The 17,948-nt window shown below is 44.9% G+C and overlaps 1 protein-coding gene across 2 annotated transcripts in view; it reads left to right on the top strand.

Annotated features, from left to right (window-relative positions):
• Positions 1 to 2,364: 2,364 nt before the first annotated feature.
• The window catches only part of mettl24 (methyltransferase like 24), a 113,810-nt gene continuing 98,226 nt past the window's right edge, over positions 2,365 to 17,948 (top strand). The window contains exon 1 of one of the 2 annotated variants that reach the window (XM_043687128.2): positions 2,365 to 2,743. In XM_043687128.2, the coding sequence (XP_043543063.1) occupies positions 2,450 to 2,743 (294 nt within the window). In that variant the 5' untranslated portion in view covers positions 2,365 to 2,449. The remainder of the gene's footprint in view (positions 2,744 to 17,948) is intronic. The other variant, XM_087983076.1, reaches the window with a different exon arrangement.

Below are 17,948 nucleotides of genomic sequence, written 5' to 3'. Positions count from 1 at the left end.
CAGGGAAAGCTCCGTGCTCAGCAGCCTGAAGGAAGAAGATGGCTCAGTAACGTCACCTCAGTCTGACATCCTGAGGGTCAGCAAATTATCTAATGCCAGACTGTGCGACATGAAGCCCACAGACGGCACGACCTCCCAGTCATTACTGTCTCTATCACTGAGGTCTTAGACAACAGCACGCAGGAGAGGCTATACCAGTCGCTGTCTCTGGATGAGCTGGCCAAGGTCCTCGAATCCTTAGAAAAGAATGAAACTTCCCAAAGTGACAGCTTACCGGCCGAGTTGTATTCGGCTCTGTGGGACTTGATTGGCTGGGACCTGCTGGTGGTGTATGACAGTATGTGCTTCTGGCAGGGAGCATGTACAAATCCATGAGGAAATGTATCATCACCCTCACCTACAAGCGGGGAGGGGGAGGGAGGGTGTTAGAAATTGGTGACCAATATCATTGCTGAGTGCAGGTTAGAAATTCCTGTCTAATGTCATCGCCAAGTGAGTAAGGTCTGCTCTGGGATCAGTGATCCACTCTGATCAATCCTGTGCTGTCCCAGGAAGGACGATCTCGGAGAGCCTCACGCTCCTCGGGGATACGGTCAGGACAGGGGAGTGGACAGCTGCCTCCTCAGCCTGGACCAGGGGAAGGCTCCTCGATAGGATATCACACACCTACATGTAACATGGGCTCCTCAGCTTAGGAGGCCATTGTTTATCTACTCAGTTGCCTTTACTATTTTCTTTTCCTTTTTTTCTGTTTTTAAGGTCTTTCAGTTAGTACATACACTATACTATAGGTAAGTTCAAATTCACTTACCTTCATTTTGAAAGCTTCAGCCATGAGCTTCTCCTGAGTGGCTATTGCTTCTGGAGGTCTTTCCCGACGTGTTGGTCTCGGCCTGTGACCTGTGCTGTGGTCTCTGTTGGGGTGGTTGGCCCGGTTTGTGATCTTGGGCTGTCCAGCTTGAATCTAGATCTTCATAGAGTGCTTCTGTCTTGGTTTTCTGATGGCTCACCCTTTTGTTTAGTCCTTGGGTGGCAGCCCAGCAATCTGGTGGGCTAGCGTTTTTTTTGGACTGGTATTCTTGGTGGTGGTATGTCTTCAGAAGCTTTTGACCCAGTGATGTGGCGTCCCAGCGTTTCAGTTTTTGTCCTGTCCTGTTGTTCTCATCGTGGATCTGCTTTCGTTGAGACCAGGAGCCTTTAAATGGACTTGGTCGAACTTTGTTTTATAATAACATAATTTTTATTTAATTTTGTAACTTGTGTTTTTGTCATGACTTCTGTCATTATAGGCACCATGGTAGGGTGACTTAGAACACTTTTCATTGTATTTTTAATGTTAAAATGCATACGACAATAAATTCTAAATCTAATTCTAATTCTACATGTAGGACGTGCTCTCCAACATGGGCTTTGGGGAGCGAATCTGCAATTGCATCTGACTGCCCTATCCCAGCATTGTTAGTGCAGTCTCAATTCAACGGGCAGGAATCTGAAAGCTTCCCGATCAGATCTGGAGTCAGGCAGGGCTGCCTGGTCTCTCCTGCCTTGGTTGCGTGTTGTATAGAGCCCTCATCACCAGAACTTTCCAACAAGCACCAGGGCAGCGCTCGGCTGGTGGTGAGAAGGGCACTGCCTGTCAGATCCTTCATGGGCACCTGGTCGCTCTGCACCATTTACAGCAGAGAAAAAGGCCTCTTGGCCCATCAAATCTGCACCAGTCAAAACCAACCACTTAACTGTTCTAATCCCATTTCCCGGCATGTGGTCAATAGCCTTGGCATCGGAAGTGAACATCTAAATGTTTCTTAAATGGAATGAGGGATTCTGTCTCTGACAAGCAGTGAGTTCCAGATTCCCATAGCCTCTGGGTGAAATCATCACATCCCCTCTAAACCGCCTTGTTCCGTCCCTTAAACCTACGCCCCTGGTCATTGATCCCTCCACAACCTGTCCCAGACCAGCTTACGCATCTCAGTCACATCCCCCGCTCTCAGACTCCACTGCTCTGGGGAAACAACACTGATCTGTCCAACCTCTTTCTTCATAACCAAAACCCTCCAGCCCAATGGCTGTCCTGGGAAATCCCCAGGTAAGAAAATCACTGCGTTTCACTAAAACTGCACACAGTTCCCCCCTCGAAATGTGGCCGCAGATGCCCAGGATGGGGGATAAATGGCTGGGATGGGGAGGAGTGGCTGACTGGGTGATATTGGGTCAAGGAGTGGGGTGGCAGCTGGCTGAGGGGGTGGGCGGGTCAGGAGGAGGTGAGAGCTGGGTATAGTTCTGTGTCTCTGCCTCTCATTCATTGAAGCTGTCAAGTGAGTGGGAGTAAGGCAGTCTTACTGAGGGAGAGAGAGAGAGAGACAGCCAGCCAGCCTGGGGCTGCAGGGGTAGGGGGAACCCTCACTCCCAACCAGAAACTGCAACCACAAGTTGCTCACAGCTCGCCATGCCCTGGAGGAAGCTGCTGCCGCCCCCTGTCTCGGCTGCCCCTCGCTGGATGATGCCCCTCTGCCTGTCCTCGGTTGCCCTCCTGCTGTTGGGGCTGGCGGTGGTGCCCCCCTGGAGCCCGGGGTCGGTGCTCGGGAGCCGGCAGCGGCTGCAGCAACACCAGGCGCCCGGGGAACAGCGCTCCGCCGCCGGCAGCAGCATGAGAGCGGAGAGTCGCTCAGCCCGGAGCCGGAGCATGGAGGACAGGGCAGAGACTTGCTGCCCGGGATCCCCCCTTCAGGACAGGCGGCAGGTGAGTGAGAGACGGGGAAAGCCAGGGTTCAGATAGGTGCCTGGCACAGGAGCTCAGTTTGTAAACTTTTACAAAGACACTGCCACACATACAGAGGGCGATGTACAAACATTACAGAGAGAGGGAAAAAATCAGGTTAAAGTGACTTCTTACAGGAGACTGCTTCTTCAGGGTTCATCCGAGCTGTTATTTCTTTCAAAAATATACTTTATTCAAAAAAAATCTTTATCTACATATAGTCACTAGAGCAGTGTGGTCCTGCTCAGTTTCTGCATATGGAAACAAACAGACAAACATTGGAGTTTGACTTTCCCTACAGTTCCAGCAAGTAAACCCAAGGCATTTCTAACTCCTGCAGGGCACTATTTACATATATTCGAGGCACCGGGAGGGTCTGATAACTGGACCGACCCCCACCCCCCCCCGTAACTTTGCCTAAGGACTGTCATAGACTGGTCTTTCCCCCCACGCTGTCGTCTGTCTCTCAGCGGGTAGCCCTGGACCCTGGAATGTGCCAGTCTGCAACACTCATCGAGGTCAACTCCTTGTTCTGTAAGCCCAAGATCCGAGCTGTACTCAACCTCCCGGTTAAAGTGCTGCCCGAGGCTGGGAGCACTGGCTGCCCAAGACTGGAACTCCTTTCTTGGACTTAACCCTTTTGCATTCAGTTTGTTTTTAAGATATTGCAGATATCAAGAGTAAAGAGAGTTCTGATCTAACTGTTCAGTAACAGAGGCTGGAGGGGCTGAATGGCCTCCTGTTTGTGGGTTGGGGTGAAATATTTAAATGAGCTGCTGAGGAAAGGGGTCACGTGAGAGGCCTGGCTAAGGGTTAAATAGGTGTCAATGTGCCTATGACAATGCTAGGGCCCACTTGCTGAACTTTTAACATTGTACTGTGGGAAAGGGAGCCTGCAATTGCTTAAAAATATTGGGGAATAATATTCTGCATCAATTTATACTTCTATAAACTTGTTGATAGATCAGTACATCATCCCTTTTTGAACATGGAGTAATGTGAATGACTTTGTGTGACTGAGTACTGACCTTTTGTGTGACTCTGACAACAGACACCTGGTCATACACACTGTACTGAGGGGCCCTCAGGGCTCTAGCTCAGTCATGCCAGGATACAATGGGGTTTCTGTTTGGGGAGGGGGAGGGCTTTGTGGAGATCCACTCAGTCATGCACTTCCACTATGTCAAGTACTTGCACAGATTCTACACATGATATGGCCCACATGATAACAGCACATTTGCTCTGTATCCACATACACACCACTGAAACATTTACGGTGCCCTTTTAAAAATTAGTTTTCTTCCTTGCCGCCTGATGTGAACAATGAGGTTTAAACTCGAAACAAGCTGAAAAGTAAACGTGAGTAACAAGATCCTGAATTATTTCTTCTGGACAGTAGACAAAAAATACACCTGCCAGTTGGCTGGCTTCCACCATCAGCATGATTAATACAGGCTTCTGTGTCAAGCCTTTTTCATGATTAAATAAGGTACCAGAGCATTAAAGTAGGTAAGATGGGATGGAGTGTTTAATTACATAAACCAGTCTGGTAGAAAATTGAAGTGAGTTAGAAAATTTGAAGTCCTGTGGTTTAATTGGCATTTCATGAGGCTGGTGTGTCCATTCTAAGCTACAAATTGAACTGAACAGCTAAAGGAGCAGGTTTCTCATTAACAACTGGTCCAAATTGATGATAGTAATCTCTGATTTTTGGAGAAGGAATCAATTTTCTCTAGATACAGTAAGAATGATGTTTTAAAAAAAAGGGATTCCTACAGACTGACCAGGCTGTAAAATCTTGATTCATTATTGATCTTGAACTGCTTTTGGTTTTCTAAATTTCGAAGAGTCAATGAGGCAGAATGTATGTACCTTCCATGGGGAAGCACCAGCAACCCGGCAATTTACAACACTGCGGGCTGGGGGCAGTGGGTTCATGATCTCCATATCAGCTGTGGTTATCAATGTGGCAAAAACACTAACCCTTCATTGTTCTGGACCTGGCTCGAGTGTGGTTTCTCAATACTGCACAATAAAGCCTGTTTCTCAACATAATCATAGAGTCATGGAGATATACAGCACAGAAACAGACTCTTCAGTCCAACTCATCCATGCCGACCAGATATCCCAACCCAATCGAGTCCCATTCTCCAGCATTTGGCCCATATCCCTCCAAAACCTTCCTATTCATATACCCATCCAGATGCCTTTTAAATGTTACAATTGTACCAGCCTCCACCACTTCCTCTGGTAGCTTATTCCATACACAAAACACCCTCTGTGCGGAAAAGTTGCCCCTTAGATCTTTTTTATATCTTTCCCTTCTCACCCTTAACCTATGTCCTCTAGTTCTGGTCTCCCCCACCCCAGAGAAAAGACTTTGTCTATTTATCCTATCCATGCCCATCATAATTTTATAAACCTCTATAAGGTCACCCCTCAGCCTCTGACGCTCCAGGGAAAACAGCCCCAGCCTGTTCAGCCTTTCCCTATAGCTCAAATCCTCCAACCCTGGCAACATCCTTGTAAATCTTTTCTGAACCCTTTCAAGTTTCACAACATCTTTCCAATAGAAAGGGGATCAGAATTGCATGCAGTATTCCAACAGTGACCTAACCAATCTCCTTTACAGCCGCAACATGACCTCCCAACTCCTGTACTCAATACTCTGACCAATAAAGGAAAGCATATCAAACGCCTTCTTCACTATCCTATCTACCTGTGACTCCACTTTCTAGAAGCTATGAACCTGCACTCCAAGGTCTCTTTGTTAAACATCACTCCCTAGGGCCTTACCATTAAGTATATAAGTCCTGCTAAGATTTTGCCTTCCCCAAATTCCTTTTGCTGTTACAGCATCCTTCATTCCAAAGCTGTTTAACATATTAGTCTCTGGTCACATCTGGCTGATTGAGAATCCAGATGTGTTACATTCAATTTCTGATTAGTAAATAAAAGAAAAGTAAAAGATTCCAGCATTGAGGATGTGATCTGAATATTCGTTCACTCAATCCTTTCATGTGAACTTTAACCATTTATTGGTAAAATGATCAGAGCTGAAAATGTGTTGCTGGAAAAGTGCAGCAGGTCAGGCAGCACCCAGGGAACAGGAGAATCGACGTTTCGGGCATAAGCCCTTCTTCAGGAATGAGGAAAGTTTGTCCAGCAGGCTAAGATAAAAGGTAGGGAGGAGGGACTTGGGGGAGGGGCGTCGGAAATGTGATAGGTGGAAAGAGGTCAAGGTGAGGGTGATAGGTCAGACTGGGGTGGGGGCGGAGAGGTCAGGAAGAAGATTGCAGGTTAGGAAGGCGGTGCTGAATTTGATGGATTTGACTGAGACAAGGTGGGGGGAGGGGAAATGAGGAAACTGGTGAAATCCGAGTTCATCCCTTGTGGTTGGAAGGTTCCTAAGTGGAAAGGTTCCTAGGGTTCCTCCACACACATCTTCTATTGCATCCTCTGCACTCGATGTGGCCTCCTCTATACTGGGGAGACAGGCCACCTACTTGCGGAGCGTTTCAGAGAACACCTCTGGGACACCCGGACCAACCAACCCAACCACCCCGTGGCTCAACACTTCAACTCCCCTCCCACTCCACCAAGGATATGCAGGTCTTTGGACTCCTCCATCGCCAGACCACAACAACACGACGGTTGGAGGAAGAGCGCCTCATCTTCCGCCTAGGAACCCTCCAACCACAAGGGATGAACTCGGATTTCACCAGTTTCCTCATTTCCCCTCCCCCCACCTTGTCTCAGTCAAATCCATTCCCTCTCTCTCCTTGGTAAAATGATCAGCTAGACATCAGCGTGCGCTTTCCCTTTTTTGATTTATTTTGAGGGCTCTATTCCTTGATCTCCCATTCCCATAGACAGATGTACCTGCTGCTGTAGGGAGCTTCCCGGATTCCTAGCACTGGCACTGTCTTCAAAGTCCACTCATGCACTCGTTCAGATGCTGGCAGTCCACATCTGCTCTGCAGGGTTTGTTTAATTGTCCTGGAGCTGTTGGACTGAGAGTAATTAGCACCCACTTTGCTGATGGGGAGTTAGACTAGGACAATGAATTTGCAGATGAGGTTGCTGTCTCTCTGACATGGTTTAGCTTCTCCCTGATGCCGCAGATGCAATATAAATCTGCCCAAAATCTGGGGAATGAAAAGGAATAGATTTTTTAAAAGTTAATTATATATTTCTAAGGAGCTGTTTTGACATTATTTATTGTGCCGCTCTTACAGTAGTGTGGAACCAAATATCACACATCAAGGCCACCGCTCCTGGATTGAGAATTTTGCAGTCTGTTAAGTTTGGGCACTTTCATCTGGAAAGGGGACATTCATGTCCCAACTGGGACATCATGCGCACTTCCATGCCCCTGATAGCAGCTAGTTGGAGGATATGATACTTTGTGAGTGCTGGATCATTATGATTTCTGACACATAATTACGGGGAATTTTGTCAGGAAATACTCTGCTCCTCTAACTTCAGTCCCATTTACATTTGGGCTTTTATGAAGCTTCCACCCATGGAGGCCCAGTATATTTTATGGTTCGATGATGGGGATGTAGGCTTGCTCTGCGAAGGCATGCCCATTTCTTATTTGCCCATACTAGAACTGGAAATCCCGAGGCCCAGATTCACGCTCGGGGGCAGCATGGGTTCAAATCCTACCTCAGCAACTGGTGGAACTTAGATTCAGTTATATGGTCTGGAATCAAAAACTAGTCTCAGTAATATTGACTATGAAACTATCATAAATTGTTGTAAAAACTCATTGGGTTCACTCCTGTCCTTTAAGGAAGGATTGTCATCCTTCCTTACCTGGCCCGGCCTACATGTGACTCCAGACCCACAGCAATGGGTTGGCTCTAAACTGTTCTCTGAAGTGGCCTAGCAACTCACTGATTCAGGACGGCGAACAAATGCTGGCCTTGTCAGCAACATGTAAATCCCACGGAAGAAAAGAAAGGCTTTGGAGAAGACACTGGAGAGCCAGCTGAAGGAAGCTGTTAGAGCATTGCTCCACGTGTCACAAAGCTGTTAGAGCATTGCTCCACGTGTCACAAAGCTGTTAGAGCATTGCTACACGTGTCACAAAGCTGTTAGAGCATTGCTACACGTGTCACAAAGCTGTTAGAGCATTGCTACATGTGTCACAAAGCTGATAGAGCATTGCTCCAAGTGTCACAAAGCTGTTAGAGCATAGCTACACGTGTCAAAAAGCTGCTAGAGCATTGCTACACGTGTCACAAAGCTGTTAGAACATAGCTACACATGTCACAAAGCTGTTAGAGCATTGCTACATGTGTCAGAAAGCTGATAGAGCATTGCTACACGTGTCACAAAGCTGTTAGAGCATTGCTACACGTGTCACAAAACTGTTAGAGCATAGCTACATGTGGCACAAAGCTGTTAGAGCATAGCTACACGTGTCACAAAGCTATTAGAGCATTGCTACATGTGTCACAAAGCTGTTAGAACATAGCTACACGTGTCACAAAGCTGTTAGAACATAGCTACACATGTCACAAAGCTGTTAGAGCATTGCTACATGTGTCACAAAGCTGTTAGAGCATTGCTATACGTGTCACAAAGCTATTAGAGCATAGCTGCATGTGTCACAAAGCTGTTAGAACATAGCTACACGTGTCACAAAGCTGTTAGAGCATTGCTACATGTGTCACAAAGCTGTTAGAACATAGCTACACGTGTCACAAAGCTGTTAGAGCATTGCTACATGTGTCACAAAGCTGTTAGAACATAGCTACACGTGTCACAAAGCTGATAGAGCATTGCTACACGTGTCACAAAGCTGTTAGAGCATTGCTACACGTGTCACAAAGCTGATAGAGCATTGCTACATGTGTCACAAAGCTGTTAGAGCATTGCTACACGTGTCACAAAGCTGATAGAGCATTGCTACACATGTCACAAAGCTGTTAGAGCGTTGCTACATGTGTCACAAAGCTGTTAGAGCATTGCTACATGTGTCACAAAGCTGTTAGAGCATTGCTACACGTGTCACAAAGCTGACAGAGCATTGCTACACGTGTCACAAAGCTGTTAGAGCATTGCTATACGTGTCACAAAGCTGATAGAGCATTGCTACACGTGTCACAAAGCTGTTAGAGCATTGCTATACGTGTCACAAAGCTGACAGAGCATTGCTACACGTGTCACAAAGCTGTTAGAGCATTGCTATACGTGTCACAAAGCTGATAGAGCATTGCTACACGTGTCACAAAGCTGTTAGAGCATTGCTATACGTGTCACAAAGCTGACAGAGCATTGCTACACGTGTCACAAAGCTGTTAGAGCTTTGCTACATGTGTCACAAAGCTGTTAGAGCATTGCTACATGTGTCACAAAGCTGTTAGAGCATTGCTACACATGTCACAAAGCTGATAGAGCATTGCTACACGTGTCACAAAGCTGTTAGAGCATTGCTATACGTGTCACAAAGCTGACAGAGCATTGCTACACGTGTCACAAAGCTGTTAGAGCTTTGCTACATGTGTCACAAAGCTGTTTGAGCTTTGCTACACGTGTCACAAAGCTGTTAGAGCATTGCTACATGTGTCACAAAGCTGTTAGAACATAGCTACACGTGTCACAAAGCTGTTAGAACATAGCTACACATGTCACAAAGCTGTTAGAGCATTGCTACACGTGTCACAAAACTGTTAGAGCATTGCTACATGTGTCACAAAGCTGTTAGAGCATTGCTATACGTGTCACAAAGCTGTTAGAACATAGCTACACATGTCACAAAGCTGTTAGAACATAGCTACACATGTCACAAAGCTGTTAGAGCATTGCTACACGTGTCACAAAACTGTTAGAGCATTGCTACATGTGTCACAAAGCTGTTAGAGCATTGCTATACGTGTCACAAAGCTGTTAGAGCATAGCTACATGTGTCACAAAGCTGTTAGAGCATAGCTACACGTGTCACAAAGCTGTTAGAGCATTGCTACATGTGTCACAAAGCTGTTAGAACATAGCTACACGTGTCACAAAGCTGTTAGAGCATTGCTACATGTGTCACAAAGCTGTTAGAACATAGCTACACGTGTCACAAAGCTGTTAGAGCATTGCTACATGTGTCACAAAGCTGTTAGAACATAGCTACACATGTCACAAAGCTGTTAGAGCATTGCTACATGTGTCACAAAGCTGTTAGAGCATTGCTACATGTGTCAGAAAGCTGTTAGAGCATTGCTACACGTGTCAGAAAGCTGATAGAGCATTGCTACCCGTGTCACAAAGCTGTTAGAGCATAGCTACACATGTCACAAAGCTGTTAGAGCATTGCTACACATGTCACAAAGCTGTTAGAGCATTGCTACACGTGTCACAAAGCTGTTAGAGCATAGCTACATGTGTCACAAAGCTGTTAGAGCATAGCTACACATGTCACAAAGCTGTTAGAGCTTAGCTATACGTGTCACAAAGTGGTTAGAGCATTGCTACACGTGTCACAAAGCTGTTAGAGCATTGCTATACGTGTCACAAAGCTGTTAGAGCATTGCTACACGTGTCACAAAACTGTTAGAGCATTGCTACATGTGTCACAAAGCTGTTAGAACATAGCTACACGTGTCACAAAGCTGTTAGAACATAGCTACATGTGTCACAAAGCTGTTAGAACATAGCTACACATGTCACAAAGCTGTTAGAGCATTGTTACATGTGTCACAAAGCTGTTAGAGCATTGCTACATGTGTCACAAAGCTGTTAGAGCATTGCTCCACGTGTCACAAAGCTGTTAGAACATAGCTACATGTGTCACAAAGCTGTTAGAACATAGCTACACATGTCACAAAGCTGTTAGAGCATAGCTACATGTGTCACAAAGCTGTTAGAGCATAGCTACACATGTCACAAAGCTGTTAGAGCATTGCTACACGTGTCACAAAACTGTTTGAGCATAGCTACACATGTCACAAAGCTGTTAGAGCATTGCTAACACGTGTCACAAAGCTGTTAGAGCATTGCTACATGTGTCACAAAGCTGTTAGAGCATTGCTACATGTGTCACAAAGCTTTTAGAGCATAGCTACACAGGTCACAAAGCTGTTAGAGCATTGCTACATGTGTCACAAAGCTGTTAGAGCATTGCTCCACGTGTCACAAAGCTGTTAGAACATAGCTACATGTGTCACAAAGCTGTTAGAGCATAGCTACACATGTCACAAAGCTGTTAGAGCTTAGCTATATGTGTCACAAAGTGGTTAGAGCATTGCTACACGTGTCACAAAGCTGTTAGAGCATTGCTATACGTGTCACAAAGCTGTTAGAGCATTGCTACACGTGTCACAAAACTGTTAGAGCATTGCTACATGTGTCACAAAGCTGTTAGAACATAGCTACACGTGTCACAAAGCTGTTAGAACATAGCTACATGTGTCACAAAGCTGTTAGAACATAGCTACACATGTCACAAAGCTGTTAGAGCATTGCTACATGTGTCACAAAGCTGTTAGAGCATTGCTCCACGTGTCACAAAGCTGTTAGAACATAGCTACATGTGTCACAAAGCTGTTAGAACATAGCTACACATGTCACAAAGCTGTTAGAGCATTGCTACATGTGTCACAAAGCTTTTAGAGCATAGCTACACATGTCACAAAGCTGTTAGAGCATTGCTACATGTGTCACAAAGCTGTTAGAGCATTGCTACATGTGTCACAAAGCTGTTAGAACATAGCTACACGTGTCACAAAGCTGTTAGAACATAGCTACATGTGTCACAAAGCTGTTAGAGCATTGCTACATGTGTCACAAAGCTTTTAGAGCATAGCTACACATGTCACAAAGCTGTTAGAGCATTGCTACATGTGTCACAAAGCTGTTAGAGCATTGCTACATGTGTCACAAAGCTGTTAGAACATAGCTACACGTGTCACAAAGCTGTTAGAACATAGCTACACATGTCACAAAGCTGTTAGAGCATTGCTACATGTGTCACAAAGCTGTTAGAGCATTGCTATACGTGTCACAAAGCTGTTAGAGCATAGCTACACGTGTCATAAAGCTGTTAGAGCATTGCTACATGTGTCACAAAGCTGTTAGAACATTGCTACATGTGTCACAAAGCTGTTAGAACATAGCTACACATGTCACAAAGCTGTTAGAGCATTGCTACATGTGTCACAAAGCTGTTAGAGCATTGCTACACGTGTCAGAAAGCTGATAGAGCATTGCTACACGTGTCACAAAGCTGTTAGAGCTTTGCTACATGTGTCACAAAGCTGTTAGAGCATTGCTACACGTGTCACAAAGCTGTTAGAGCATTGCTACATGTGTCACAAAGCTGTTAGAACATAGCTACACATGTCACAAAGCTGTTAGAGCATTGCTACATGTGTCACAAAGCTGTTAGAGCATTGCTACATGTGTCAGAAAGCTGTTAGAGCATTGCTACACGTGTCAAAAAGCTGATAGAGCATTGCTACACGTGTCACAAAGCTGTTAGAGCTTAGCTATACGTGTCACAAAGCTGATAGAGCATTGCTACACGTGTCACAAAGCTGTTAGAGCATTGCTACACGTGTCACAAAACTGTTAGAGCATTGCTACACTGGTCACAAAGCTGTTAGAGCATAGCTACATGTGTCACAAAGCTGTTAGAGCATTGCTACACGTGTCACAAAGCTGATAGAGCATAGCTACACGTGTCACAAAGCTGTTAGAGCAGTGCTACACGTGTCACAAAGCTGTTAGAGCATAGCTACATGTGTCACAAATCTGTTAGAGCATAGTTACACGTGTCACAAAGCTGTTAGAGCTTAGCTATACGTGTCACAAAGTGGTTAGAGCATTGCTACACATGTCACAAAGTGGTTAGAGCATTGCTACACATGTCACAAAGCTGTTAGAGCATTGCTACACATGTCACAAAGCTGTTAGAGCATTGCTACATGTGTCAGAAAGCTGATAGAGCATTGCTACACGTGTCACAAAGCTGTTAGAGCATTGCTACATGTGTCACAAAGCTGTTAGAGCATTGCTACACGTGTCACAAAGCTGTTAGAGCATTGCCAGACGTGTCACAAAGCTATTAGAGCATTGCTACATGTGTCTCAATGCTGTTAGAGCATTGATACACGTGTCACAAAGCAGTTAGAGCATAGCTACATATGTCACAAAGCTGTTAGAACATTGCTACATGTGTCACAAAGCTGTTAGAACATAGCTACACATGTCACAAAGCTGTTAGAGCATTGCTACATGTGTCACAAAGCTGTTAGAGCATTGCTACATGTGTCACAAAGCTGTTAGAACATTGCTACATGTGTCACAAAGCTGTTAGAACATAGCTACACATGTCACAAAGCTGTTAGAGCATTGCTACATGTGTCACAAAGCTGTTAGAGCATAGCTACACGTGTCAGAAAGCTGATAGAGCATTGCTACACGTGTCACAAAGCTGTTAGAGCTTTGCTACATGTGTCACAAAGCTGTTAGAGCATTGCTACACGTGTCACAAAGCTGTTAGAGCATTGCTACATGTGTCACAAAGCTGTTAGAACATAGCTACACATGTCACAAAGCTGTTAGAGCATTGCTACATGTGTCACAAAGCTGTTAGAGCATTGCTACATGTGTCAGAAAGCTGTTAGAGCATTGCTACACGTGTCAAAAAGCTGATAGAGCATTGCTACACGTGTCACAAAGCTGTTAGAGCTTAGCTATACGTGTCACAAAGCTGATAGAGCATTGCTACACATGTCACAAAGCTGATAGAGCATTGCTACACGTGTCACAAAACTGTTAGAGCATTGCTACACGTGTCACAAAGCTGTTAGAGCATAGCTACATGTGTCACAAATCTGTTAGAGCATAGTTACACGTGTCACAAAGCTGTTAGAGCTTAGCCATACGTGTCACAAAGTGGTTAGAGCATTGCTACACATGTCACAAAGTGGTTAGAGCATTGCTACACATGTCACAAAGCTGTTAGAGCATTGCTACACGTGTCACAAAGCTGTTAGAGCATTGCTACATGTGTCAGAAAGCTGATAGAGCATTGCTACACGTGTCACAAAGCTGTTAGAGCATTGCTACATGTGTCACAAAGCTGTTAGAGCATTGCTACACGTGTCACAAAGCTGTTAGAGCATTGCCAGACGTGTCACAAAGCTATTAGAGCATTGCTACATGTGTCTCAATGCTGTTAGAGCATTGATACACGTGTCACAAAGCAGTTAGAGCATAGCTACATATGTCACAAAGCTGTTAGAGCATTGCTACACGTGTCACAAAGCTGTTAGGGCATAGCTACACATGTCACAAAGCTGTTAGAGCTTTGCTACACGTGTCACAAAGCTGTTAGAGCATTGCTACATGTGTCACAAAGCTGTTAGAGCATAGCTACACATGTCACAAAGCTGTTAGAGCATTGCTAACACGTGTCACAAAGCTGTTAGAGCATAGCTACATGTGTCACAAAGCTGTTAGAGCATTGCTACATGTGTCACAAAGCTGTTAGAGCATTGCTACATGTGTCACAAAGCTGTTAGAGCATTGCCAGACGTGTCACAAAGCTATTAGAGCATTGCTACATGTGTCTCAATGCTGTTAGAGCATTGATACACGTGTCACAAAGCAGTTAGAGCATAGCTACATATGTCACAAAGCTGTTAGAGCATTGCTACACGTGTCACAAAGCTGTTAGGGCATAGCTACACATGTCACAAAGCTGTTAGAGCTTTGCTACACGTGTCACAAAGCTGTTAGAGCATTGCTACATGTGTCACAAAGCTGTTAGAGCATTGCTACATGTGTCACAAAGCTGTTAGAGCATAGCTACACATGTCACAAAGCTGTTAGAGCATTGCTAACACGTGTCACAAAGCTGTTAGAGCATAGCTACATGTGTCACAAAGCTGTTAGAGCATAGCTACACATGTCACAAAGCTGTTAGAGCATTGCTACACGTGTCACAAAACTGTTTGAGCATAGCTACACATGTCACAAAGCTGTTAGAGCATTGCTAACACGTGTCACAAAGCTGTTAGAGCATAGCTACATGTGTCACAAAGCTGTTAGAGCATTGCTAACACGTGTCACAAAGCTGTTAGAGCATAGCTACACATGTCACAAAGCTGTTAGAGCATTGCTAACACGTGTCACAAAGCTGTTAGAGCATAGCTACATGTGTCACAAAGCTGTTAGAGCATTGCTAACACGTGTCACAAAGCTGTTAGAGCATAGCTACATGTGTCACAAAGCTGTTAGAGCATAGCTACACATGTCACAAAGCTGTTAGAGCATTGCTACATGTGTCACAAAACTGTTTGAGCATAGCTGTTCCTTGGCTCAAGGAGATTTTGTCCTTGATTTTTTTCAGAGGGGTAATAAACCAGGCTGGGCTCCATCAGTCTGGTTTGGTTTAGAGATGAAAAGGAATTTCAGAGGCTTTTTGTTTATATGTAAACAGATGAGACTGTGGTCATGCTTTAGAAGTGACTTGTATAATTAAAGGGGAGTGGTCAGCTCTCTAGCTGAGCTGAGCTGAGCTGAGCAGTTTTAGTTCATTCTTGAACTGGCAAGTTCCACAAGGAGCTATGTGGAAACTCTCTCTCTCTTCTTCTTTCTGCCCTTCAACTTCAACTTCAACCTGTAAACATGTGTTCCAATTATACCGGTTTTTTAAAGGGGGTTTGCTTACTGGGCCTGTTGTGTTTATTCGGACCAGCATAATTAAGTCTGGCTGGAGAGGCTGAGTTCTGTATGATTTCTTTATTCTATCCTTTGTGTTTCATTGTGTCCTTTTGTGAATAAATGTTTTTGTCTGTTTTAAAATCTAGTAGTCAACCTCGCTATCTTTCTCCGGGTAATTTTCACTGTCCACAAATTGCAAAGTTAGGCCTAGGGCTGCCTGCTTAAGAATGTTTTGAGTGGTCTGGCCGAGTCCATAACACACGTAACTTAATGTTTTCTATTTAAACCTCACAGCCTATTGTGGGGTCACCACAGTCACCAGTGGGTCATTCAGACTTTAACTCTTCTTATGCAGACCCTCCTGTCACAGCGAGGTCGGAATGTACCTCCTTGTGTACATCATCATACACATTCCTGAAAACATGACCTGTGATGGGAATTCTCCCCTGGATATTGGAATGACTGGCTTTCTTTCTGTTTATACTATGAGGAGGATCTGAAGAGATGGGAGATTGAGGAATGAGCACTCAGAGAGACGGGTTGAGGGGGGTTGGGCATAGTTACAAGATCAAACTTCTGCAAGGTGTGAAGTGTACTGAGGCTGAACAGGGACTTGTGTCTATGCCTTGATACATTTTCCTTACCTGTTTGCCATGGCCATTCACATCTTGATCCCGAATTCTTTGGGTCAGCCTCCGAAAATCTTTTTGTACTTTATGGAGACAGATAGGTAACCTGTGTAATCTACGGAGAGAAATGTGGTGGAGCATTCAGCACAGAAACTCCATTCCCAACGCATGGAGTGACCGATAGAGGGTACAGAGGAATACCCGAGTGGGACAGATTACATCAGTTACAATCTTAGAACTTTGTTACTTAGAATCCCTACAGTGTGGAAACAGGCTCTTCGGCCCAACAAGTCCATGTTGACCCTCCGAAGGGTAACCCACCCAGACCCATTCTCTGGCCCTATTATCCTATATTTACCCCTGACTATTCCACCTAACCTACACATCCCTGAACTCAATGGGCAATTTAGCATGGCCAATTAACCTAACCTGCATATGTGTGGATTGTGGGAGGAAACCCACGCAGACACGGGGAAAATGTGCAAACTCCACACAGACAGTCGCCCGAGGTGGAAATCGAACCCGGATCCCTGGTTCTGTGAGGGAGCAGTGCCAACCACTGAGCCATTGTGCTGCCCAGAAGCTTGGATTTACCCCGGTGGGGTGGTGAACCTGGTCTCCCACGGGACTGGTGGGGATACTAACCATTATACTGCTGAGGAGGTAGCGGGAAGGTGAACAGGCATGTCAAAGGCACAGTGATTTGGTGCCTGATACTGAGAAAGAGAAGCTGAAGGAAGAGTGCAGCTCTGTGAGGGGAGTCTCACTGCTGCTTTCCAGGGTAGAGGATCACCAAAGGTTACTGGGCAGAAGGACGCCATTGCACCGACTCATTAAATGAGCTTCATTAACTTGTGCCAATCTCCTGCTTTTCCCCCATACCCTTGTACACAAATTTTCATCCAAATAGTCATCCAATGCCCTCGTGAATGTCATGATTGAGCCTGCTCCCCCATTTCCAGGCAATGCATTCCACTCCCTAACTACTCACAGTCTGGGATAAAAACCATGTTTTTCTCACATCGACCTTGTTTCATTTCTGGATCACATTAAATCCATCTCTTGTTCTTTTTCCATTTGCGTGCGGAAACAGCCTCCCCCTAGGTATTTTATCCAGCCCACTGAGAGTTTTGAAAACCTCTATCCAATCACCACTCAGCCGCCTTCTCTTCAAAGAGAACACTCCCACCTCCTTCAATCTATCCCTATAACAGGTTTCTCATTCCTGCAGCCATTCTTGTGAATCCTCTCCACACTCTGGGAAAGGCTGTAGTTGTGGATGGCACAGAGCATATGCATCAGCCACCCCCTCTTATTCAGCACATGTCAGTGAGTGCAAAAAGCTCAGCCAGCCTGACCTCATAGAATATGAGTTCCCTGCTTGGAGCTGTTAATCTAGTCCAATCAGGGAGTCCTAGCTGACAGTAAAGGATGAATGTCAGGGTTATTGAGACCATGAATGCCTGATTCAGTGAGAGAAAGTGCTGTTGTAAAAGGCGATGCATTTGTGAATAAAGAGTGATTGCTGATGGGACTTTGGCCTCCAAAGAGTTATTTCAGCACCCTCAGTGAAATGCCGCACCAGTAAAAAGAAAATTGTCATTGCAGCACATTGAATCACAACCTAATGTTACTGAGAATTGTGTCAACTGTGTACTATTGACCCTTAACATTGCCATTCACTTTGTAAATGGTTCTGTTGGAGTTTTCAATGCAAATTTCATAATAAAGGGTTTTTTAAAAAAAATGTATGGACAATATGTTAAAAGGAGAGATTTAGATTCTATTGGAAGACTGATACTTGAAATGTATTTCTGTTGTGAAGTTTTTCTGTTAAATACTTAAGTTACAGTTAGGATGGGATTGTGGGTCACAAGGTACGGGTGTAA

This window comes from Chiloscyllium plagiosum, unplaced genomic scaffold (assembly GCF_037043375.1).
Source record: "Chiloscyllium plagiosum isolate Xiang-an unplaced genomic scaffold, Cpla_swu_hap1 HiC_scaffold_3, whole genome shotgun sequence".
Taxonomy (NCBI): domain Eukaryota; kingdom Metazoa; phylum Chordata; class Chondrichthyes; order Orectolobiformes; family Hemiscylliidae; genus Chiloscyllium; species Chiloscyllium plagiosum.
The sequence above is the reverse complement of the archived record's forward strand: the minus strand, read 5'-3'. Positions and strand labels throughout refer to the sequence as shown.